This window comes from Vigna unguiculata, chromosome 1 (assembly GCF_004118075.2).
Source record: "Vigna unguiculata cultivar IT97K-499-35 chromosome 1, ASM411807v1, whole genome shotgun sequence".
Lineage (NCBI taxonomy): Eukaryota > Viridiplantae > Streptophyta > Magnoliopsida > Fabales > Fabaceae > Vigna > Vigna unguiculata.
This window is the reverse complement of record NC_040279.1, coordinates 1,109,438-1,135,930: the sequence shown is the minus strand read 5'-3', so window position 1 is coordinate 1,135,930 and position 26,493 is coordinate 1,109,438. Positions and strand designations below refer to the sequence as shown.

General features: G+C 32.4%; 2 protein-coding genes across 5 annotated transcripts; one reads left to right on the top strand and one right to left on the bottom strand.

The window, feature by feature from the left end:
- Window positions 1-5,483: 5,483 nt before the first annotated feature.
- LOC114194731 (prohibitin-3, mitochondrial-like) lies at window positions 5,484-7,639 on the bottom strand. Its single transcript, XM_028085149.1, has 2 exons — window positions 6,705-7,639; window positions 5,484-5,674 (listed from the first exon to the last, which is right to left on the bottom strand). Exon 1 carries the CDS (start codon window positions 7,553-7,555, stop codon window positions 6,716-6,718), a length of 840 nt encoding a protein of 279 aa, XP_027940950.1. The 5' UTR covers window positions 7,556-7,639; the 3' UTR covers window positions 5,484-5,674; window positions 6,705-6,715.
- Window positions 7,640-10,947: 3,308 nt separating this feature from the next.
- On the top strand, window positions 10,948-25,526 carry LOC114184672 (ceramide kinase). Of its 4 annotated transcripts, XM_028071989.1 has the most exons (13): window positions 10,948-11,337; window positions 11,849-11,899; window positions 15,875-16,033; window positions 16,123-16,290; window positions 16,389-16,481; window positions 17,602-17,694; window positions 19,713-19,938; window positions 20,515-20,608; window positions 22,061-22,210; window positions 23,224-23,325; window positions 23,989-24,369; window positions 24,991-25,057; window positions 25,133-25,526. In XM_028071989.1, the coding sequence occupies exons 1-13, from the start codon at window positions 11,164-11,166 to the stop codon at window positions 25,268-25,270; spliced, it is 1,896 nt and encodes a 631-aa protein (XP_027927790.1). In that variant the 5' UTR covers window positions 10,948-11,163; the 3' UTR covers window positions 25,271-25,526. The 4 variants fall into 4 exon arrangements, with proteins under 4 accessions (XP_027927790.1, XP_027927796.1, XP_027927800.1 ...); XM_028071995.1 differs by lacking the exon at window positions 11,849-11,899 and having other exon boundaries at window positions 10,949-11,337; window positions 15,914-16,033; XM_028071992.1 differs by lacking the exon at window positions 11,849-11,899 and having other exon boundaries at window positions 10,950-11,337.
- The last annotated feature ends 967 nt before the right edge of the window (window positions 25,527-26,493 follow it).

Sequence of the window (26,493 nt, the reverse complement as noted above, 5' to 3'; positions counted from 1 at the left end):
TTTTTTGTTTTCTTCTTTATTTATGAACAATTATTCTTTCATATATTCTAATATATTTCACTTTATTTTTAATAAATATAATTTTATTTTATATATTAATTTAATAACATCTTATTAATATAATATTATTTAAAAAAGGCATAATAGCCGTGTTTATGTTAATTTATTTAAAGCTTATGGTTAAACAACATAAACCATACTTATCGAACTTAATGAAATAAAATAAAGTGATTGGAGATGTGTGTTAGGACTATGTGGACTCTCCCTAATTATATTTATTTCATTCTATTAAAAATGTGTGTATATAAAACAAAAAATATAAATTGATCGATATAAGAGTAAATAAATAAATATATATATATATATATATATATATATATATATATATATATATATAAAAGTTAAGTTATTCTTTTGATTTAAGATATGTTTGAAAATTCAGAGAAAGTATGAGTCTTTGGTAACTTGTTAGAAGCCACTCAATTTATGTTAGTGATATGTACAAATGTTTTTATATTATATAAATTAAATTGGAGGTATGGATACATTAATCGGAAAAAAAAAGTACCAACTAAAGAAAATATATCAAATTACAAATGTTGAAGATAGTAATTTTGTATGAAATTAAAGTAACTACTGGTCTTTCACAATTTTCTTCCTGCAATATAATTATTGAATTGAATAATGTAATTTCTTGAATAGTTTTGAATAACTAAAATATCTGTTTGAATTAAGTCTACTCTGAAGTGCCTTGCTTTTTAGGATGAAAATTATATTTACTTTTGGATTGGTCAAGGACTGGTCATACATATCTAAAATAATTATATTAATTTTTTATCGGTGCTTAATTTCATAACTTATTTTTAGGGTTTACTTTTTTTCCTATAATTATTAAATGTTAATAGATATTTTGGTTTGATATTTATAAGAATATAATTTAATTTTTTATATTTAATATTGGAGAAAAAAAAACATGTTTATTATTCTCATATTAAATGATAATATGATATTTCATTCGTTATGATTTTCATATTTGTAAAATAAATATTTAAATAATTATACAATAATAAAAGAGTGAATACAAGCAAAAATATGAATATATAATGAAACAAAAAATTTATACATGTTGATTATGAAGATGTATGTTATCATCTTTGGGAGAGATAAACACTAAAGAACGTGTTAAAAAAATGCTCAAGCAAAAAATTATTCGCTTAAGCGAAAATTACCCATTAAATGGGTTTGAGGGAACAAAAACAAAGACTATTTGAAAATTATTACTATAGTAAGAACAAATGATGCTTGAGAGACAAGTGAGTGGGAGAAAAAAGTGCACAAGTGAGTCATAATACTAAAACAAAGGGTAATGGGATTTATTAGGGTTGTGTGAACAAATTAAAAAACAAACATAGGAAACCTAAAAGGTTCAAAGTTGGTTGCATGAAAAAATCTAAATCAAATGTTATAAATTGAGCTTTTTAGGCCTAATAACTATTACACTAAACAATGAGGAGTCCAGATTTTGTTATCGTGCCTTTCAAAATACATCGATGTTAGTATTTAAAAAGAATTAATATATTTTAAAACATTAATATAATTGTCCATGAGTGTATTTTGAAGACACAATAAAATATCGACATAGAAAAACATAGTAGATAATCTAAGTTTGACAATGAGGCTACTTTAGAGAGAAAAAAGAGTAATTAGTGTAATTGTAATGTCATTGGTAACTAACCATCTTATTGTTAGATGTTGAAAGTGTTAGGATTTAAGCAAAATCAAAATGGTACCATTTTTTCCTTTTTTAAGTGTATCTGCTACTTCTCCTTTTCTCTGTATATAAACTGCTATTATGCATATTCCTTTAAGTGACCCCTGAAGAATCTTGGACTGCACACAAAGCCAGATGTTACAAACATGAGAATTTTCGAATCCTTATGCTTTCAACATGTGTCAGACCACATGAGATGAAAATTGGATGACAAAGGGCTACCCTTGGCTCTGATTGGTTACCACTCCACAAAGGGGCTACAAGTTGTTTGACCCTGTAACTAGGAGGGTATCAATCAGCAAAGATGTTGTGGTTGATGAAAACTCTTGATGGTAGTGGAAATTTGTTGGTCAAGAAAGTGAACAGGGTGTGACATCTTCGATCTCGTTGAATGATGAATTTGCAGGAGTTGAAAGTGTCACGGATCAGCATGAATCCTCTAGTCAACCAGCAAGGAGACCACATCGAGTCATTCAGCCACCTACACACTTCAAAGAATATGAAGTATTCAATGTCTTAGTAGTCACGTCTAAAGGTAACTTTGTGCACTCTACATTAATGGCTAAATCAGAGTTTATTGAGTTTAGTGATGCTATACAAAGTGAGAAGTGGTTGACAGCTATGAAGGAAGAAATTGATTCCATAGAGAGGAATCAGACTTGGACTCTTGTTGAACTGCCTCAAAATATGATAACTATAACATTAAAGTGGGTGTACAAGGTGAAGGTAAATCCTAAAGGAGAAATTGTGCAGTACAAGGCAAGGCTTGTAGCAAAGGGTTTTTTTGCAGAAAGTTGGAGTAGATTATGGAGATATATATGCTCCAATGGCTAGAATGGAGACAATACGAATCATAGTAGCTGTTGCAGATATGAAAGTTGGTCTTTATACCAACTAGATGTCAAATATGCTTCTTGAATGGTATTCTCGAAGAGGAAATTTATGTAGTGCAGCCACGTGGTTTTGAAATTAGGAGGCAAGAACACAAAGTATAAAAGCTAAACAAAGTCTTGCATGGATTCAAGCAAGCTCCAAGAGTTTGGAATCACAGGATCGACACGATTCTACTCAAAATCGATTTTGAAATATGCGTATCTGAACAAGGTGTATATGTAAAATGCTGGATCTATGAAAGGAAGGAAGAAAAACTCCTTGTATGCCTCTACATTGATGATATGTTGGTCACTGGAAGCAACACAAATTTGATTAATAAATTTAAGTCTCAAATGCATAATGAGTTTGAGATGAATGATCTAGGAAAGCTATTATACTTTCTTGGTACTGAGTTTCAAAACATGGAAGTTGGTACCATAATGCACCAAATAAAATATGTAAGAGATTTATTGTCTAGATTTGGAATGCAGCATGTTAGAATTCAAGAATTTGAGAGACTTGATTGACATTTTTTTAATTTTGGCTTAAGGGGGCATGTTGGGATTAAGCAAAATCAAAACGTTACCGTTTTTCTTTTTTTAAGTGTATCTAGTACTTCTCCTTTTTTTTCTATATATAAACTGTTGTTGTGCAGTTTCCTTTAATGTGAAATATACGACTTTTCTTTTCTCTATGTCTAAAAGCCTACATCTCTATAGAAAAAACTAGCTGATTCGTAATTTTTTGTGTCCTTTACGGTAAGATTGATTGTTTAGTTAGTTATTTTTACTTAATTTTTAATGTTTATTTTGTACATGATAATCTAATATTTATTTTATAATTTTAACTGGTCGGAAAGTCTTGTCTTAACAAAATTTAGGTGAAAACTCGAATAACATTTACTTTTAGGAATATGAGTAAGATTTACTAACTATTTTCGTAATATTTCTTGCTTAAAGAATTGGGATTAAAATAAATAAGAGAATTGTCAAATTAAGTGATTAATAACGAATACTAAATAAAGATTTAGCATAAATTGTAAACGAGAGGTTAATAAAATCGATTTTCAACTTGTTTCATATATTTGAATTGTTTTTGGTCTTAATAATTTTTTTTAATTTCATATATTTTATCTTTATTTTTCTTTCATTAGTAATTAAAATAAAGTATTTACATTATATGTTTTGTTTTAAATTACAAATTTTAAATATTTCAATTTTCTTGAGATTAAATAACTGTTGAGAGCAAGTTGATATATTTTGCGAAAAAATCAACAAAATATCAATTTTGTAAGTTTAGCATATAAGAAATATGAGGCATTTTGTTCTCTTGATACTATCACTGTTTTAAATATTAAGGACACCCTATTCATTATAACAATTGATGTTGATGGTAGTGGACAATGTGCTTCTAATGTTGTATTTCTATTGTGTTTTCAAAGTACATTAACATATACATATTTTAATATTTTAAAATATATTAAAAATTAATTTTTTTAATATATCAAAGTCAAAATATTTTGACGGTATACATATGCATAAGTTCAAACATAAATGAGATTGCATATTGTTTCCATTAGTAACTTTTGGAGAAAAGCTTAACAGAATTCCATACATATATGTTCATTAACTCTTGATTTGTCCCTTCTTTTACACATTAAATGCATTTTTTTTAGTATTGTTTATGTTCTTAATCTTTCATTTTTAACGTAGATGCAACAAAATCAACAACTTAGCAAGGACAAAATACACACACAAAAGTAGTTTTTGGTAGGACGTTTTAGAACTTTCTCATCAAATTTTTTTAAAAAAAATAGAGCTAATTAAAAAGGATGTTTGCTTGTCTTGTTATGAGTGTAGGCAGCGATTTTAAGGATGGTGTGGCACACACAAAAAAGAGGTTGTCCAAGGAGGGCTACTCAAGTATTTCTCCAAGACATTTTTATTTTTTGAGTTTCTTCATGCAATACCATGTCAATGTTCCTTAGTTTTCTTTCAACTTAAAAAAGTTAGCATTAGTTTATTTCATAACTACAATTTTACTACTTAGTTGTAAGCATTAAACGGGTAGAAATGGTTGAAATTAAAACTTCAAAATATTTAGTTAAAGATTTGTATTTATTTTTTTCTGGAAATGATTGTAGAGAAAGTATTCCAAACAAACGCATAAGATTATTTGAATAATTTTAAAATAAAGCAAAGAATGCTGTCTCATTTTCACTCTTTATGGATTTGTTTGTTTAGTCAAAATGAGGAAAATAAAATAGTATAAAAGATTGAAATTTAAAAATAACAAAAATACGTGAAAATGGCAAATATTGAACTGAAGAAAAAAAGAATTACAGAGTAATAAAAGAAAATTGGTAAGAATATTACTTTTCAAATCTTTTCCTATTTTTTCATTCCAATCAACTCTAACTATTTTTATCTTATTTGTTTTTACACTCACCCCACCAAGAAAGGGAAAAAAAAATCATGCATTAAATATGTAAAATCTTATTTTTCACAATTTTATGACTTTTAAAATAACTATTGTAAAAATTAATACATCCATCAAATGTAACAAATATTCATTTCACTTCTCAATATTTCATTTAAGTAGATATTTTATTTGAAGTACTGTAAACTTATTCCTTGAAATTGCCTAAAATCTTCAATTTAATTCTAGAAATTAAACAAATTAAAGTGAAATTCTTGAAAACATTTATTCTCTCACATTCATTTTTAATTTCAGGTACATCCCAATCATTAAAATACACAATATTCCTTTTAAACTATCATAAGCTTTCACATTGTTGATCACATAATTTGCAAGCGAGAATGGCCAAACTCAGAGAAGAAACATAACCAAATGCTCAGGATATATTGAAATACTTTGGTAAATTGCTGATAAAGTCAGAGATGACTCACATTTTATCCACACACGAGTATTATATTGAACTGTCCTCAAATGAGATGAAGTCTACTGTAAAAACTCAAGAAAACTATTTCTAAGAAAAGAACAACTAACCAAATTGATCCAAGCATGTCCCTGAAATGAAGAAGCAGGAGTGTTAAGGCAATTATAAAAGATTGCTCAACATGTAAAGTTGCAAATCAAAAACCACAAACAACTGGGTATACAATACAATTTCATGGTCTTTCTACTTCTTTTGTGCGGAGAGGTAGAAGCAGTTAAATGCCAATGATTTAAAGTTAAGATGAAAATGGAACCCAACTAACTTAATAGAGCTGAATGAACAGTGTTAGCCCATGCATCCCAGCGGATTGTTCATAGGACTATGATTCTTTCTTTGACAAACTTTTTTTTTTAACAAAAGTTTGCTTTTTAACACACACCAAACATTTTTCTTCTCTTTCCAAGTCATATCAAACATTTATTTCATCCATTAAAGGATTGCCACGTGTAATTTATCAAAAGTTTGTTAATAAAACTTTGTCGGAACATAATTTTCCTTGTTCATAAGGATCTAGATGAAAGAAAAAGTAAAATAGGTATGGAAATGGGTTCCAATGTTAATGGATGATAGAGTGTGGTAATGTATGCAAAAGTGTGCCAGTGTCTGTAAACAATTTAGCACTCAAATGCTTGTGTTGAAAGGTTAAGGTTCCTCAAGGAAATTCTTTAGACAAGATATCCAACTTGCAACCTATTTGTAAGAGAAATTTAATGTTGAAACTACAAAACAAAAAAGTCTACTCTATTGATAAGATCAGCACTGAATTATACTCTAACAAAGAGAACATTCAATTATACTCTACTAATAATAATAAGAGTTCCTTGTCGAACAAGGATGAACCCTGTATAAGACAACATTCCCAATAATCTCTGTTAAAACTTGAAAAAGATAAATGGATATAAACTCAATGACTACATAAGAAACCAGATCATCAATACAAGATTATTCACTTAAGGGTTCCCAATCAAAAAAGAGAAATGCTACCTAAATCAATAGGTTCTGTTACTTTCTTTATCAAAGTATTGAATCTACACACTATCAGACATGAAATTACCATATATGACAATCCAAATGCAAACAAATCAACAACAATGTGATTACCATTATCAAGATCAACGGGAAGCATTAAGAGCCATCATCAAGTTCTGTCCACCAGGTAGGTACGAAACATTTGGCGACTTCGCCAGCGTGGAGGCTATTTCCCTGGAGGCTTCAATCCTCCTGAGTTCAATCAGCCCCATTCCGGCTGAGGCAGTAGCGTCGGAGATCAGCTTCGCCGCGTCACTCTCTCCCTCGGCACGGATAATCGCGGCCCGCCGCTCCTGCTCCGCCTTCATCACAACGAACTTGGACCGCTCCGCCTCCTGCTGCGCCACCTGCTTCTGCTCCACCGCGCGCGAGAACTCGCTGCCGTAGGAGAGGTGCGTGATGGCGACGTCATCAAGAACAATGTTGAAATCCTTCGCGCGGCGGATGAGACTGTCGCGGACGAGAGCGGATACCTGAGAACGGTCGGTGAGGAGCTGATCAGCGTTGAACTGCGCGACGACGGCCTTGAGAACCTCGTTGCCGATGGACGGCAGAACCTTCTCATCGTACTCGAGGCCGAGGTTCTTGACAATGACGGGGAGCTTGCCGATTTCAGGACGGGAGAGGACGCGGAGTGTGAGGTTGACCATCTGAAGATCTTTGGTGCCGGAGATGGAGGAGAAGGTGTGAGGGCGCGTGCGGATGTCGAAAATGTAGGGTTTCTGAACCCACGGGATGAGAAAATGGGTTCCCTCGCCGACGGTGTCGTCGAGAATGCCCCGGAACCGGTCGAAGAGGACAGCGCGCTGGCCGCCGTCGACGGTGTACAGGGAGGAGGAGAGGGCGGTGGCCGCCGCGCCCAGGCCGAAGGCCGAGCGGGCGAGGTTAGTGAGGAACGAGACTGCGGCTTGGCTGCTACCCATTACAGAGAAGAAGGGTTTAGGGTTTTTGGTGGGTTTTCCTCTTTCTTAGATTAGCTCGATGGGTTATGGAGATGGAATTCTGGCTTGGAGAGAAAGTAATATTTAATTACTTTATAATGTATATATTTATCAAATTATCAAATATGTAAGGTAAAAAAATTATCAATGTAAGAGTAAATTAAATAAATATATATAAGAGTAACTTTAAATTTAAACATTTGTTTATCTACATTCATTCCAAATTACAAGCTTGATCCTACAATTTTCATTCGTAGTATTTTACCATAAGCTACTTAGGGAATTTCTTCACCGTTTTAAATTTTCATAAGCAGAAAATTGTCATCGTTAATATGTTTAAACACTGGTCCCTAAGTTTGGAAAATATAAGTTGTAACGTAGGGATCTATTCTTCATCTGAATCGATTGGCGCTCAAATAAATTTATGGAGTATGGATCGTCATTCAAATTATGTCATACGTCCCACATCGTTGATTGTCTTTTGATCTAACAATTGAGGTTTGAAGTCATGGCTAGTTGAGGTGTCGGCTACACCGAACAGTGACCACACCCAGTCGACAGTTGAATGTCACGGTCAGTGTTGATTAATTCCACATCAAATGATGTTTGGAGTCAACAATCAAATGTCACGATCAATGCTGATCAATTCTACATCAAATGATATTTGGAGTCAATAACCGAATGGTTTCCATGTTCACAAGACTTCAATTGTTGATTATATCATTTATGCGTCAGCACAAAGTTGTATGGTAAATTTTGCCAAACGGTCATAACAACGATCAAGTAAGTGTTTATGTAATTAGGAGTTTTTGTGTTGCTTGGAAGAGTGACGGGGGCGCTAGAAGTTTCATTGTTAGATTTATCAATATGGGGAGTAGTGGACGAGGTAGCATGTTTAGTAGGAGTAACATCAGTTGTATTGGATGAATTATTCAAAAGAGGGGATGTATTAATGTCGAGATCATGAAACATGTCATCATAATTGTGATTGTAATGATGTGGAACAAAAAGAGATAAAGAGTTGTGTGATTTATAAATGTTTTTGTAAGGAAAATCATGTTCATGAAAAACAATGTTACGAGACACGCCAATCTTATGAGTAGTGAGATTGAGGAAGAAATAACCTTTTGTGATGGGTGTAGAAATACATGTTGCCATCTTTGAGAGATAAAGAAACTAGAGAACATGTTAAAAGAAATGCTCTAATCTAAGGTACTACTCACTTAAACAAAAATTATCCACTAAATGGGTTTGAATGAACCTAAACAAAAGTTATTTGAAGAATTATAGTTTGAGTAAGAATGAAGGATACTTGAATAACATGAGTGAGAGAAAAATTGCTTAAGTTAGAGTCATAATACTAAAGCAAAAGGATTTAGGTTTATTAGGGTAACATGGACATATTAAAGCAACATAGTTTTTTTTATATATAATTTATAGTTTTTTAAATATCTTTCTCTTTCATTATTTTATCTCTAGCTTTTAAGATTCTCAAAATCATATGACATTTACCTATAGCTAGATTGTACCGTCCTAGTCGTTCAAGGCCCGACCTGATTCATGAAAGTCTATGAGCCTAGGAATTTGGGCCTAATTGATATTTTATTAAGATATTTTTTATATGAGATATTTTGGGTCAGTCGATTATGATATTTGTAACTGTTTTGCCTATAAATAAGAAATTAACCCTCAAGGCCAAGGGAAAGATTTTTTGGCTTCAGTGTACTCTTTATTGTACGTTAAAGGTTTTTATAATTTTTGTCTTCGGTAAAAATATTCAATTTTTTGCTGCAACAGTACACAAAATTTTTTACTCTTGCTAGATACCTAATCGGTTTAAATATCTTTCTCTTTCATAATTTTATTTCTAGCTCTTAAGATTCTCAAAATCATATGACATTTACCTATAGCTAGATATATCAAATACAATATTTATAATGTTTTTACCTAATTATTCATAACAAAAAAATTTGTGAGTTTGAATCTACTTTGAATAAAAAGGAAAAAAGTTGAAGAAAATATATCGGAAAAATTCAAACATTTTGCAATGTTTTAAGTTTGAGGTGATATGACAGTCTTTGAACTGATTTGCTCATAATTCTTTAGTGTCGAATCTCCTTAATGTATCATTTCAAAAGATTCAATCATTCTAATCTTATATCTTACAAGGATATTTCTTGTAATCAATTCAAATAAATAGTATATTAGCAGAAAAAAATATTTATTACTACCATTAATAACAATTTAAATTAGTAAAATGATTTATCATATGTTTAGTATGGTTTATTTTCTTTTATAATACGAGTCACCTATACATTTTTATTTCAATGTTCTTAATTCCATAATGTGATTTCCACATTTTTCTTTTCCATTATATAATACATTTTGATATACGGTCAAATAATTCTTGATAACTTTGATTTAAAATTTGTATTTTACTTTTTAATAAAGATAATGACATTTCAACCCAATTTTCAATTTACCACTTTGATTTAATATGGATGTGTTAGTCTCGTATAGATTATGAGACTAGGGTTGTCTTTGTACCTCATGGTATAAAGGCCTTTAAGAATTAGAAACTAGTTAAGTTTTTATAGGTGAGGTGTCTATATTATTATTTATGCATGATTATTCATTTTTAAGCTCATCTTTTTTATTTGTGTTTGGCAATAGTTGTGTGACTTGTCACACGAGACCAAATATTATTTTAGGTGATGATGGCATGAGATAAAGACAAAGTGAAGGGCTAATTGTCGAAAAATTTTGCTAAAGAAACATGTTTGCATTAATTTGATGTTTTACTTTAAAATTAGTTTTGAATTTCAATGATGAAATAAAATATTTGAGACTTATGGTTTTACTTTATTATAAATGACTCAATTAAGTTTTAATTATAAGTGATTCGACTTATGATAAAAAGTAAGTTAAAAAAGTATGTCAAAATATCATTTTAATAATTCATTATTGATATTTAGAAATCTAGAAAAATTGTATTTACAATTAAACAAATTAGTTTATAATATCATAAGTTAATATTAAAATAATTTCTTTTTTATTTATTGATAGTTTGATCTTTTAATGACAAAATAATTCCACGAAACTCAAAAGTATACCAATCTTAAAACCTAAGATAAATATGCTTTTTCTAGGACTAAATTAATCTCGATTCCAATGTTAAATAATGAAGTTGGTTAAAGTATTTACTGAAATATTAAATTTGATTTTTGAATTTTTTTATGAAAACAAAAATAATTAAGAAAAAAATAATAATAAGTATTCACGGTTTGTATGCAATCTTTGGAAAAAGAATATTCAGTTAAATTTTGGTGTCAAAATTTGTGGTCAATCGCTTGCTTGCGCTAAATCGAGTCAATGGTTTTGCCCCTCACAAGGTGCGTTGGGAAAAAACAGAACACAAACGAAACCATAATAAAAGATTTTCCTCTGCAGTTTCCTTGCACTTTCCAAACGCTACAAATTCGAGCCTTTTTTACCTGGTTGAAAGTTTTCAACCTTTTCCAGAACTTTTAAATTTTAATTTTCGGGTAAACATAGATCAACTCGTTTCCTTGACTCTTCTTCCGTCGTGAATGGAGAGAGAAGGAAACGATTGTGATGTGGGGGACACGTCTCTCACAACTTCACTTTTTGATGGTGAAGCTTCGGTTTTGAGCTCCACCTTTTTGTTGGATCACGTTGGGGAGGTCACTGTCACCTTCCACTCAGACCGATTGAATTGGAAGTTGGTGGGATCCTTGGATAATGTAAGTCCATTTAATTGCTTTCAACATGTTTGTGAAAATTTCTGGCTTGTATTGTGATTTTTGTCAGATGGGTTTGATGATTGATCTCGCCCTTATTTAGATTATGTTGAATCGTAGTTACAGAATTCTATCAATAATCATGTGTATTGAATTCGTGGTACCACATACCAGGTTTTCTTTGAAAATTCTTGTAATAATTATGTAAAAATTGACGAACCATGTGTTGCTATAGGTATCTTGTAGCAGCACCCGTACCACATGTTGGGAACTGCGGTTGAAATATTGGTTTTGACTCTGAATTTTCGTGACCGTGTTTGATGTAGTTGTTGTGTTTGATAAAATGTATTCATTGAATGGGGTCTGAGCTTTGATGGTAGAGCTTGAGTGAGGAGCCAAATTTGGGGGTAAGGGATGGATTTGTTGGCTGTTTTAATGGAACGCAAGTTTGAGTTAAACTCTCATGAAGTTGTAGGAACCACTAAGGGAGTCATTTCATCATTTCATGCTACAGGATAATACTAGGAGGGGCGAAGTGCAGCATCCAAAATTTGTTTTGATAACAGTGAGTTTAAGATCACCTATGTTCAAGACAACACATAAACAAATTTTCATGACCAGGTTTCTTACAGCTCTTTATGCAAGACAAAGTGTGATAGTGATAGGTTTCCAATTTCTATGGAATCAGGACAAGCCAGTGTGGGGTACCAGCATGCCCAAAGGCTCATGGCCCACTAGAGTTATAGTAATAGAGAGAGTAGAGGAGAAATCAGGTTATATAAAGAGGAATGCGAGAGGTATGTAGGGAATAATTTTGGGTTGTCTTTTGTTATTAGGCAGAGAAGTTTTCTCTGAAGAATTAATGCTCTGGGATTATAGGGGGTTCTCTTCTGTAATAGTTTTATTTTTCAGTCTATGATACAAATTTTCCTATACTGAATTGGGTCCCTATCAATTGGTCCAATGTGTTGGATTGCTCAAGAGAGACCTAGTGTTTCTGGAGATGGAGAACATGTGAGTCGTGGAGCTGCCGGACTTTGTGGGAATGGATTCTATTGGGTGGATCGGTAGTGTTGAAAGGTTCTTTGGGGATCAAGAAATTCTACTATGGGATAAGCTGCAATGGGAATCCATGAGTATGAGGTGCAGTAAGCCATGCTTTGGTGGTTCAGTCATGGTGCTAATGTGATCTCGATGCAGATTGGGAGTCATTTTCTGTCACTATGATTAGAAACTCCAGAGAATGCCAGTTGTAGTTTTGCGGATTAACTATAGATGAAGCTGATATCAACTTAAATACTCCTGGTGAAATGAAGAGGAAGAAAACCATGCTAATGGCTTTGGGGGTCGAAATGACGAGTCCCATTCTTGTGCAAAAACGAGTGGTGGTGAGACGAGTCCATTGGGTAGATTGTCAGAAAACAAGAAATGAAGGTAAAGCTAGATCAACAAGAGGAGACAATGTTGGGAAAACAAGTCACAACTAAATTGCGAATTGGTTCTCATGGTGGTTAGTGGGTGGTCATCAAGGTGATCTCAACTTACACTCTGGTTGCTTGATACTGTGGACAACTTGAACCCACTAATAGATACATGAAATTGTGGTGTTGATATGGTGGAAGACACCACTCGGTGGTGGAGGGGAAAGAGAAGATGTGTGCTATTGTGTCATTACGTGATAGCACCAAAATTTTGGCAAGAGCAAGGGTTTGGGATGAATTGGGACAAATCGGGTTAGCCCAAGTACAAAGGGGTACAAAACTGGTATTTTGTAGAGTGGGTAGGTTTCTTAAATTAAAAGGTCAAGTCCCATACTTTCGGGATACTCATGCAAAAAGGTCAATCTAATTCCAACCAAGTGCATCCACATTTACGGTTTTGGAAGAGTGGATGAGCTGCGAAAGGCCTAAAATATTGTTGTGGTGCACAAGACCCCATCAGTGAAGCTTGAACAAATGGCAGGTATTACTTGGCAGTGGGTCAAGACCTGGTGGAGAGAGGGATCTGTTAAGCTGATTTTGGCAATTATTAACCACATACATCCAAACACAATTGTGTTTTGCGATGACATAATTGGCAACTTAATTGAGTCACGTGTCTTGTTTCATTTCTTTAGTCATTTAAATGGTTTTTCTATGAGAAATAGTGCAGCATACAACGAACAATCCATTGTCTTGGAAGCTATTGCATGGGCAATCAAATTGCTATGGTGCATCTAAGAGTTGTAGTGGTATTGGTAGAGTATCACTCACTTTGAAAAAACCATCTTATTCTTCAACAAGTGCACCATTTATTCAAAACCAACCTTGGTGAATTAAAATATTGCTAATATGTTGTACTTGGGCTCTAGTGCATTTAATTTGAAATTGGGTGAAGGTTTTAAATTCATCCTAGTTACTGAATGGAGAGTATAGAATGTTACGGATTTGGGAATTTTTATAAGCTTTGAAAGTATACTGACGCTTTTGGTTTCATCACCAATTATCAATTTGGCGAATCTATGTTGGAGAAAGCCTCTATAGTTGAAGCATTAGTTTTTTATGTTAACTCAAAGATTATTGAAACCAAAATTCATGGGCTGATGTTTGGATTTGGTTTACATGGAAGGATTCACAAAATAGAGTTACATGATGTATACATTTGGAAAATCCTTTCTCTGGCTGCATAATTGAGTAAACATGACAAAATTGTGAAGTCTAATGAAATAGTAGGTGCATGCAAAGGGAGTAACTATAATGGGAAAAAAGTGATTGAGTGGCTTATCCTTTGGAAGTTTCAAGCAATGGAAGAGGCTACATGGGAAGAAGCAAATGTAGTGAAGGAGGCACATCCCCCTTTCTGCCTCAAGGATAATGGAACAACAATTATTGAATAGCTCATCTCCTGGAAGGCTTGACCAGTTGAATAAGCTTCTTGAGAGGAAACATATTTTCAAGCAGTGTCACTTTTCCTTCTCAAGAGGGTTGGTAAGTGGCAACAAGTATTACATTACAATTTCCTTCCTCTTTCTTGAGGGCATGGTAGAATTTAAAGGGGAGGTGGCATTGATATGTTTCTAATTTCCTTTGAATCATGACAACCTCTTATGGGGTACCTGCAAGCCCATATATTCAGTGCCCACTCCATTTACCTTAGGTGGAAAATAGAGAAGGAGGGAAAAATTGGTTATAGAGACAGAAGGGGGGAGATGTGGTTCACGCTGAGATTATACATCTCGAGTGTGAGACTTGACATTAATGGGTGGTCTGATAGTGGGTGAAACCATATACCCAACAAACCTTGTTAGGATAGGCTCTAACAATGGCTGTGATACCATGTTAAGAAGTGGACTTTAAGCCTAACTCATCCCCACAAAATCGGCTTGTAAGGTGAGCTTTACAACCACTTTTATATTCTAAATTGACCTTATCTCTAGTTGATGTGAGACTTCTAACACGTCGCTGTCATGTCGAGGTATATACATCTCGAATGTAAGACTAGACACTCATGGGTGGTTCGATAGCGAGTGGAATGATATGTCCAACAAACACAAATCTCGCTAGGATAGGCTCTAACCCATAACTCTGATACCATGTTAAGAAGTAGACTTTAAGCCTAACTCAATCCCACAAAATTGACTTGTAAGATAAGGTTTGTACCCACTTATATATTTTATATTAACCTTATCTCTAGTTGATGTGAGATTTCCAATAGGTTACATACAAAGTAATGTGAAATGTATATGGGGAGGAATTTTGGATTGTTTTATCAAGTAGAGAAATAGTTTCTCTAAGGAACTATGTCCTCGTATTGTAGGGGTTTCTCTCTTGTCAAAGTTATTTTTCAATCTACAATACAAATTTCTACCTATACTGAATTGGGTTCCTATCAACATTTGAACAAAACAACCATGAACATGCTCAAAATCAGGAAAGTACATTTGTCTTTCTCTGATGCAAACGGAGACCTTAATCTATAACAAATGACGGAACATATACATTCCTTGTGGGTAGTAATATCAATAAATAGGCAAATGCTCACAAAGATTCATACGTAGTCATAAACAAATTATAATGTGTAATTCTCATTGAAATTGAACAACTGACGTCGAGTTTGGCATATAATATAAAACAGGACAGCTTTATAGTCACATTTTATTAGATTTGATCGTGGGTAAATTTCTACTACAGCCAAAGGCCACACTCTTTGCTGCAGAATAGAAGGAAATATTACCATTGTGGACTAACAACAATGTATTTCCTTATAAAAGTAGTTTTTCAATCATTTTTCATATCTAAATTAATAATGGCAGAGCTTACCTTGTGTTTAAATTTCTTTCTAGCATATCATCCCTGTTGTGGCTTGTTTATGTTTTATTTTTTCATTTTTACTCTCAAACACATATGTGTGTATGTGTCTATATATATATATATATATATATATTTATGATTAGTTGCTACAATATCATCTGATATGAGCAATGGGTAGTTTTTAAACTGTAATTACTAAATTGAGCACATAGTTTCTAATACTATTTTTTCTTATACGTTCAACAAATCAGGATGTTTCAACTTGTTTACGTGTTAAATATTTTCCTAAGGCTGCTACTGAGATCAAACTTTCTGAGATATATGCTGTTGAGTTAAACGGTCATGGTTCAATTTACATATCGAGTCTCCCTCCTGCTAGTGAATGTCTACTTTTGGGTCAAGACATACAGGTCTGCTCTTGTTCTTGTCCATGATTATGCAATTTTTTATTCTTTAGAGGTTTGTACTGTTTCATTCTATTTACCTTACAATTATGCAGATGTACCGCTTTACTGTGCATGGTTTTATAAGGAGCAAGAATCAACCTTCTCAGTGTATCCTGGCTGATTATACTTTTGGTCATACAAATTTGCAAGTGTGTCGGAAGTGGGTTAATCAACTTAATGCTTCTTTGAAACAGGAAGTTGGAAGACCAAAGAATCTTTTGGTATGCTCTATTATTGGTCAAAGATTTACAATTTTGCATTTTACTTTTATTGATTAATTAAAATGAACTTTTCCCAGATATAATTTCTGATTCACTAGGTTTTTGTTCATCCAAGGAGCGGTAAAGGTAATGGCTGTAGAACCTGGGAAGCTGTAGCTCCTATATTCTCTCGCGCTAGAGTAGAAACAAAGGTGAAACTTTAGAATCTCTGACGATATCCTAAATGGATAACTCCTGATAAACTTTCAATAACATGTTTATGTATGCTTAACTCCTATCCAAGTCTTCTAATGGGCTATGAACTCTTTGCGCAATAGCTTTTGAAATAATTTTTTGGACTGTGCTCCACTGTTACAGAAATAGATAAAACCCATTTCCATTAATTTCATGCTGTTAACTTATGGATTTTTTTTTAATAATTTTTGGAAGTTCACTAGGATGAGTTTTCTAATTTTAGATTCATTTTTAAAATAATATGTTGCTCTTTTGTTGTGCTTGCTTTGGCCGGTTAATCTACAGTGTAGACTGGTGAAATGAACAAATAAAACAACCAGTGATCTATTTGAGCTTGTTCTTTTAAAAGTTGACTTATAATTGCATTTTATGTATGTTTAGAAAAATAAGTATATGTATATGGTAGATATTGATTAAGAACATGGTTAATTTTGATGCTTGATTAAATGGAGTCTGATCTGATATGTATATTTAATAATTAATAATATAAATAGCATAAAGACAAAACTTATAAAGTGTACTATAGGCACAGTTGGTGCTTTTGTCCCATTAAATTTGGAGTTTCATTTTTAAAATATATAATGTGTTTAATAAAATGTAAATTGCCAAGGTGAAACTCCAAATTTATGTATAAAGTCCAATACGTAAGTTTTGTCCATAACAAAAAATGACATGATTTTGTTGATAATCAACAAAAATAAATTTATTAGATGAGAATATGTAATAATATATTGGAGGTCAGGGGAGAATGAAGTAATGATCAATGTTGTTGCATTTGTTTCTTCAAATGATGTTACTGACTTGCGTTCTATCTGTTTAAGCACAAGGAAGATTGATATATTTTGATTGCATTACGTTGAGGTGATTGTCTTTTAATTTTGCCTAGCTTAGTTACCACCCAACCTGCAAGTATATGCGTCTAACATAAATCTATTCACATCACAACTGTTTTTGTTTGCTCTGGATACTGCAAACTAAAGAAGGAGAACTTAGCTTTGTGATAATATTTAGTGGTAACAGATAATCAAACTAGTTATTAATCTGTATTCTGGTAATAAGTTTACTTTTCTTTGCTAGGTGATTGTGACAGAGAGAGCAGGAGAGGCATTTGATGTGATGTCTTCTATAACAAATGTGGAGCTTAACTCATATGATGGTGTTGTAGCTGTTGTAAGAACTTAACTCCCTTCTTTACATTCTGGTAGAACTGGACCATAAATAATTGTGTGATACTTTATTACACTATGCTGATAAATCTCATTATGATATAGTTAAGACTAGAGGAAATGATTGAAAAATTTGTAAATTTATGATTGATTAAACTATGCATAGGACATGAATGGAGGTCAATCTAAAGGCACAATAATACTAGAAATATGATCATAATCACCTAAGGTACATCTCTCCTAAAAATGTTATTTACATAAATACAAATCAAATCTAATGTAATAGGAACAATGTCAATTAATTAATACTTGTGTCATCTTTTAATACATCTCTATAATCTACGTAATAACTCAACACTTCCCCTTAACTTGGAGCACATTGGCTGGATGCATCAAGCTTGCAATATATGTTTGCTATTTTCAGTCCTTGAAGAGACATGGTGAAAATATCTGTTGACTGCTCTTAGTAGAACTAGCAAATGAACTAGTAATTTCTCCAAATATAACCTTCTCATTAAAATTGAAATAAATCTCAATATGCTTAGTCTGCTCATGAAAGATTGCATTGGAAGCAATGTGCAGGGTTGCTTGGTTTATTACAAATGAGATTCATTGAGTCTTCTTCACAGAAACACAATTCTTGGAGTTGATGTTTTAGGCATATTAGCTCACATGTAGTGAGAGCTGTACCTTGGTACTCATTCTCTGCATTGGATTTGGCAATAAAATTTTGCTTCTTCCTCTTCAATGAATTCATATTACCTCCATTAAGGACATAATATCCTAATGTGGGTCAATTCTTGATTGTTAGCCACACTTACCTCCATTATGTCAAGAATACAAAATATGTAAACAATATAAAGAGTAACAAGGGATACAATCCTTGATCGTTAGCGATACATATTTCCCTATTTACAGAGGATCTAATCATATCATTAACACTCTCTAGCTGGAGCATATATCATATGAGTCAAACTTATTACAATGTTGTCAACATGAGAACCTTTGATAGAATTGGTGAACAAGTCAGCCAATTGGTCTGAAGCTGACAAAATCAATAATGATTTCTTTGAGAGCACTTTCTCTTTAACAAAATTGAAATAAACTATTTGCTCTTATACAATGTAGGATTTAGAGAATGTGTTAGAACACAAGGGATTCTCTATTTATAATGATCAAGAGTACTAAATATGCAAACAAATTAAAGAGTAATAAGGGATACAATCCTTGATTGTTAGATGTAGATATTTCCCTATTTAAAGAGGATCTAATCTCTGATGTTTGAAGTTTGTTCTTTGTTAGGTTTCTAATAGTTAATCCGTTAGTGAGGGAGTTAGTGGTTAAAATTTATTTGTTATTGGGCTGAGATTGAGAAAGAATTAAGCCATATTACCTATAAACAAGAGATGTTTACAAATAAATATATCTTGTCGTTTGAAAGTATTGGATTGGACTTGTAGAAAATGGGGTGAGGTCAGGGTCACTCAAATTCTCTAAGTAATACTGTTCCTCATCTCTGGCTCAATTATGCGAGTTGTACTAGAGAATAATACACATTTCCATCACTTCTCTTCATTTATTTTGTCCACTTTCTTCTGTCTTCATCCAGTTCAGTCACTTTTCAGTTTTCATCTTACCTCAACAATTGAATAAAACTTGTCTAAGCTCTGGAACCATAAATGAATATGAAAAACTTAGCTTTCTGATCTAATATACTCTACCAAATGATAGTGTCACGAGATGCCTTTGATATGACCAGCTTGTGCAATATCAAGATTGGCATTTGCATTTGATATTTATTATAAGGCCTTGCACTAGATTACAATATCCAAGAACCTCATGCATATTCTTGTTATGATCTAATTCCTCAACCATTCTTTTTATATGTTCATGAGATTTTATGTTTATCAAGCTTCAAACCTTATAGTTTAGATGCATCCATTTAATCACTTTTCAACTTGTTGCTTTCAAATGGTTTACCTCAGTTTTTAAATTGTATTGTTCTAACTGTGGTGGTTCCAGGGTGGTGATGGATTTTTCAATGAAATCCTTAATGGGTTTCTTTCTCCCAGGTTTAAAGCTCCCTACCCACCAACTCCTTCAGATTTTGTTCATGGGGTTAAAGATAATGGTGATTCCTTAGTTCATGACGGAGATGAAATTGTTGCCGAGACTTCAAGTAAAATGGAAGACCAGTTTCCTCTGATTTCTAGTCCAAAACAATTTGGATCCAGAATCTCAAATCTGAGTAAGTTTAATTTTTCTGTACACCATTACTTCCCAAACAGACACTCTGTAATTGTGATCAATTGCTGACTCGTTCATGTACATATTGTTTTGGTTATCGCCTTTGAAACTGAAATGAGTAGGGAAACATGAAAATAGATGCTAGAGACTCAAGGATAAATTAAGAAAGTAACTTGTGAATTGCTTGACTGATTTGTCCATAGCATATTTGTATTTATACACAGGAAAAATTAAATGCAATTTATATTTACAAAGACAGTAAATAAGCATTCAACTACTTTCTAAGACCCTAATGTTTCCAATGGTACATCAACTCCTAATAATGTCAGCGTCAGTGCTGGATTAGTTATTGTCATCATTCCAAATCTTCATTAATTGCATTGTATCATTACTATTAGTTAACATATTAGTTTTTCCATACATCAGTGACTACTGTGAGGTGTTAGTTTCTGCAACCACCATTTCCCCTCCTTTACATGTCTACTTTACTTTATAGAAGCACATAGCCACTATTAACAGAAAAGGAAAAAAAAAAAGAAATGACATTTAATGCTTGGTTATTTTGTGGCTTTTGAAGGTTCCGAAGATAAGGCTGCTGAATTTCCCGTTCCCAATGAATGGTTTAGATTTGGGATTATTCCTGCAGGTTCAACTGATGCCATTGTAATCTGGTAACCTTTTTCCCTCGTAATTTCCATTCTGCACTAGAGATGATATATATGTCATATCTAATATCAATTTAAATAATATATTTATGCAGAATTATCTTGCTTTGATTTTCATGCATAAAAAACTAAACCAATTTGCAATATCTTCTATCAAAATTTCATTTGCCTTGTTTTGCATAAATTACTTCTAATTGTTACAAATATTTTCTAACAGTTGGATTTGGAAATTAAGGGTCACAATCTCACACGAGGAGCTGAACATACATTATTTGTCATAGAATAAATACAATCTATAATCAAGGAGGCTTAATTATGGTCACTAAATTAAAGGATTGCCTATGCACTACATGCATTGAAACTGGACAATTTTTTTATTAGAGGATGATGGATCTAAGGGTATCCATGTTTTTCTTTCATTTTGGGTTACCTCACTAAAGCACTAGTTACCATGTTGAAAGGGAAAAAATGGAGACAATCGCAAAACTAGTTCCTCAGTCAGTCACAGGAGCAGCATATATATCAATATATACCAGCTATAATCTAGGAAGTTTAACCATGATAATCAAATCTAAGGGATTGACTATTTCCTATAGTTCATTGACTACTTACTACATAGTTCATACATTGAATGTAGACATTAAATTAACCTTACTATAGACTTAATTCCATCAGTGCTATCTTTCTCTGATTTGCTGCAAATAAAGATGCCTCCATAACTATTCATAATGCCTGTAAGAACATATTGATGTTATATGATGATCTATCCATAAATAGAAGTTGCATACTGATGAGATTGTAAAATTTAGTGATGTTAGATTGATATGGTATTGTACTGTACTAGTCACTACATCTTGTTGTAGGATTGTGGTCCTTTATATTCTAATATAATAATTAGGTAGAGTTGATAGAACCTAGATCAGATTGTAGATGGAAATTATCTTTATTGATGGGAAACCGTGTTACACTCCTACTATTTGAGTGACCTGGTTCTGTCCCAAAGAATTCCCAAGACGACCTGCTCCCTCTTAGTTATTTATAGGCAACTTCTATCTAACCAATGGGTAAGTAACCTATCATAACTAACTGCTACATAACACAAGTACTAGTGTAGTATTGCTATTACAAGCCTCGTTACAATAAAACTACTAATCCTGAATAAAGGTGGTAAATCAGGTAATAATAAAATTAGGGAACAATTTTATACATTAATTAGATAACTAGTTTATTCCTCAATATATTCTAAAGATCTTTGATATATTCTAAAATAGTCTAAGATACACTAAAGATATTCTAGATTTTTTATAAAGTTCTAATATATATATATATATATATATTTGAAAATTATACGCACCTTAGATTTGTGTAGCCAATAATTTTCTGTGTAACCTTAAAGTTTTGTGATACAATTCACATGGGCTATGTGAAACTCTGAATACAACACTATGTATTTTGTAGTACAACTGGAACTCGGGATCCTATTACTTCTGCATTGCAAATTGTCCTTGGTAAGAGGGTGCACCTTGACATAGCTCAAGTTGTACGTTGGAAAATGACTCCCAGATCTGAGGTTGAACCTAATGTGCGCTATGCAGCTTCCTTTTCAGGGTAATTCTTCTGTTATATGTGTTCTTTAAATACAAAAGAAGACAATCCTAACTCTTGATTAAAGCTTATTTTAGTTGCAAATGTTTTATGTTTCAAGCATATCTTCTGGCTTCATATTCAAACATTTCCAATGTTTTTAGCTCCCTGTAATTGTTGTTGTTTAGGGTGACAACCAACTGCTGTCTGGTAGTTGAAGAAATTAAATTGACAAGCTTTTGTTAGTTTGATTCCTTAAAATTTTAGAATTTCAGCTTGCTAACTATACTTTGAGTTTTGGTCCTCAACCTATTTTGAAGTCTTAAGCTCCCCTCATAGTGATTAGGTTTTACATAGTGTAAAGTTTGTGGTATTTTCAAAGGAGTTTTCCCTTTCAGATATCTTTAAAGGTGGACTTTGAACTTAAGTCAACTTCACAAACCTAGATCTTAAGGTGAGGTTTGTACCGACATGTATACTAAATGTGGTTATATCTCTAATCCATATGAGATCTTCAACCACATATGTTTAGTGTCTTGGTAACTGCATTGAATTTTCTTTTTCAAAGAGGACCAATATATTTTATGTCTTCTCTTTTTTTATGTCAATCAATTTATAAATATAATTTTGGGATGGGTCTTGAATTTACTTGCACATGACCACTGGCTGAGAGAATTGGGGGAGAGCATTTCTGAATATAGTAAAAGCACATTTAATCTGCCAGCCTCATTGTACCGCTAAACCTTGAATTACATTTTTGTTTTGATAACTAATTAAGGTTTGTCTATATTCATCTTTAAATGTGCATCATTTGCATACTCAGTTGGCCAATGTTCACGGTTAGTTTCATATTATGAACGGAGATATAAAATGTGAAGCCTTTTCCGCCATTACGCCGTACTTTTTAGCATATAATAGTTGATATTTTTCTTGTCCAATCAAGAATCTGTTTTCAATCTAAAACTCATTGAGGCGTGTACATATTCATCTTGCATAGAGATTTAGTAATACTATATATCCTACATTATTGGTATCAGGTATGGATTTTATGGTGATGTCATCACAGAGAGTGAGAAGTATCGTTGGATGGGTCCCACACGTTATGATTATGCCGGAACTATGGTATTTTTAAAGCACAGGTAATCTTAAGTATCCCTTTCTTGAATTCCCTACTTTTCTTACTTTATTCTCTTATTCTGTCTGTTATATGGTAATTATGTAATGTGTATTCTTTCTTTGTTTTGAACCACAGTTGGAAATGCCATTTTCATAAAATATATGTTGTTTTTCCCGTAGGTTCCATGAGTTGGGATACATGAAATATATCCAATAAGATCTTGATTGTATTTTAGAATAATTTAGAGTCTATGGTTGTCTCTTAGGATTACTTGCCTTATTTCCTTAAGCACTCTTGGGACATAACATTGTCTTGGATGAAGTATGCACAGTTTCCTTATCTCTTAGGATATAAGATTGTAACCATGAAATCGGTTTTTGTTGGTGTATCATGACGGTTACTTTTTCTATTGATTCCTTTGATTTGGATCATAAACTTTTCTATAACGAGTTATTCAACTCCATGGACGAATCAAAGAATCAATCCTTGTTATTTCAACTTCTATCTCCTCTTTTATGAATAGAATGAATCTTTTTATCAAATAAGCTTAAAAAAATGGTTAAAGACCTCTTGTGGAAATAGTTGACTTTTTTTTATGCACAAACTAATAGGGTTGTTCTTTTGTTCAATCATTGACACTTAACATCTTACTTATTTAATTTGGCCTTTGCATGCATATCTTCAGGTCATATGAGGCAGAAATAGCATACCTAGATGTTGAATCAGATGAAATCAATTTAACTTCCAAAAGAGATTATCAGGGTAATTTGATACGGGCAATAAGGTCTTCACACATATCAGAAAGACGTATCTGCCGAACTAATTGCAAAGTTTGCAATGAAAAGCCAAATCATGCATCAGTTGGAGTTTGCAGCCTCACGCCTCATTTGAATTCAGAAGAAACAAGATGGGCAAGATCCAAAGGACATTTTCTTAGTGTAGGAGCTGCTGTAATCTCTTGCAGAAATGAAAAAGCACCGGATGGATTGGTGGCTGATGCACACCTTTCAGATGGTTTTCTTCATCTTATATTGATCAGAGACTGTCCCCATGCATCTTATTTATGGTAAACACCACCTGTTTTCTTTCTACATTGTGCATGTGAAATTATCAAAGTCAGTAAATATGTTGTAAAGTTTGAATCTATTCTTTGCTACGAAGAAAGAAATCTTTATCTAGCTTATGTTTGGAAATCTTGCATTGCAATGCCATATCACATCAATCTTTTGAACCCTTGGAATTTTTTTACATGTAGGATCTGCTCAATTGAGTTGATGGAATTTTTGAATTGAAAAATAATTTTACATTAAATGCATGCAATTCATTGACTATTTAATATAATGATTTGCACCTGGTTTTAGTGGGGAATTTGTACTTGGTAAAGTGTAATACACACTACTGCTTAAAAACTCCTCTGGAAATCTGTCTCTGGCAATCTTAGAATAATAATCTTTTACACAACCATGTGACGAGTTTGTGAAGACTGAAGCATGAAAAAGTTTAGTGATACTCTTTTCTGTGGAACCTTCATTTTTTATTTTAAAAATTCATATGCTCTGCTCTCATATATGCTATACAGTTTAAATGATTGTATTTAATGTTTATCTCATTATTTCTACAGAAATCAAATATAGGTTACACATTTAGTAACAATATCCTTTTTTGTTTCCTTTACAAAATGATGCAGGCATCTGACTCAACTTACAAGAAGAGGGGGAAGCCCCTTGAATTTTAAGTTTGTTGAACATCACAAGGTTGGTTTTTCCCTAATCCACACCATCTCCAAGCATGACCATGGATAATTTATTAATTTTGTCTAGCTTTTGCAGACTCCTGCATTTACTTTTACTTCTTCGGGCGATGAGAGTGTATGGAATGTTGATGGAGAGATTTTTCAGGCACACCAACTTTCAGCTCAAGTGTTTAGAGGTCTTGTATCCATGTTTGCATCTGGTCCCGAAGTTTAATTGTGGACATATAGCTACTTGCTTTAAGTTGTTTGGCTATGCCATTAACAGGAACCAGGATTAAAGCATAGTTAACACCATGTTCTTGTATATAGTATATATCTATTTACCAATGTAACTACACCATTAAGTGGAAGGTTTTGGGACTTGTAACCATGGAGGGAAATTTTTTATACATTGGAATATATATTTTTTGTGCTTTGTTCATGATTTTCTATTGGCAATTGCAATAAATGGAAGAAGGCTTGATTGTTTACATCATTGTTTTCTATGTACGTCATTATTCTTATACCATGAACATCTAATACAAGTTAGTTTAATATTGTCATTGTTAGGTAAGATGTCTTGTGTAGTTATTTCGTTGATGTAGCGAAGTCGTTAAATGTCATCGCTGTATTTTTAGCATATTTTAAAGGTTTAATTAAAGCTCTGTATTTAAAATTTTCGGATAACCTTTAAATTTTAGATGTCTTTTTGGTCTTTCATATATTTTAAAAAGATACAGTTTTAGTCTCTCAAATTTACGGTTTAAGAATTAAAAGTGGTTCTAAAAGATCATTTTAATGTGTGAAACTTGGTATATAAGAAATTTCTTATATATAGGTACCAATTTCCTATATATGTATAGGGGTGTTTAGTTTCTTTTAAGCTTGTCTTGTACTTTTTATTACAGGTTGCATCTAATCTTCCTAATTCATTATATATATATATTTAATAATTTTTTTTTGTGATAACAAATGATATTTGTGTTTTGGGTCGTGGGTACAATTGAGATGTCGAAATGTATAATAATGATTAATGATTAACATGATATTTTTTATTAAAAATCTCTTGTAATTCTTTATCCTTTTAAGGACTGGTTTGAAACATAAAATTTTTCGAATGTAAAATTGCATTTTCGACAAGTATATAATAGTTTAATTTATTATTTTACAAAATTTGTACAATTTTCCTTTATTAGTTTATTTTTGTTTAATATTTTCATCTATAAGAAAATATCATACGAAAAATATATGTATGTATTGTGCTATTTTCTGTAAATAAAAAAAATGCAAGTGTTTTAACACTTGCATCTATACAAACACTCTTGTTTTATATTATAACTTTTTAAAGCTGTTACGAGGATATAAATTATGTAAATATAAAAACATATAGTAAAATATTAAAAATGATAATATGAATTCAATTTCCATAGAGCTCTAAACTAAGCAAGCAAAAATTAC

What these genes read in the sequence shown, in the direction of transcription:
- LOC114194731 (XM_028085149.1), bottom strand. Translation starts at nt 7,555, where the DNA reads ATGGGTAGCAGCCAAGCCGCAGTCTCGTTCCTCACTAACCTCGCCCGC.
- LOC114184672 (XM_028071989.1), top strand. Translation starts at nt 11,164, where the DNA reads ATGGAGAGAGAAGGAAACGATTGTGATGTGGGGGACACGTCTCTCACA. An exon ending in TGGTGGGATCCTTGGATAAT is followed by an intron (nt 11,338 to 11,848) that starts GTAAGTCCATTT and finishes TTCATGCTACAG; the next exon opens with GATAATACTAGGAGGGGCGA. An exon ending in TATGCAGCTTCCTTTTCAGG is followed by an intron (nt 22,211 to 23,223) that starts GTAATTCTTCTG and finishes TATTGGTATCAG; the next exon opens with GTATGGATTTTATGGTGATG.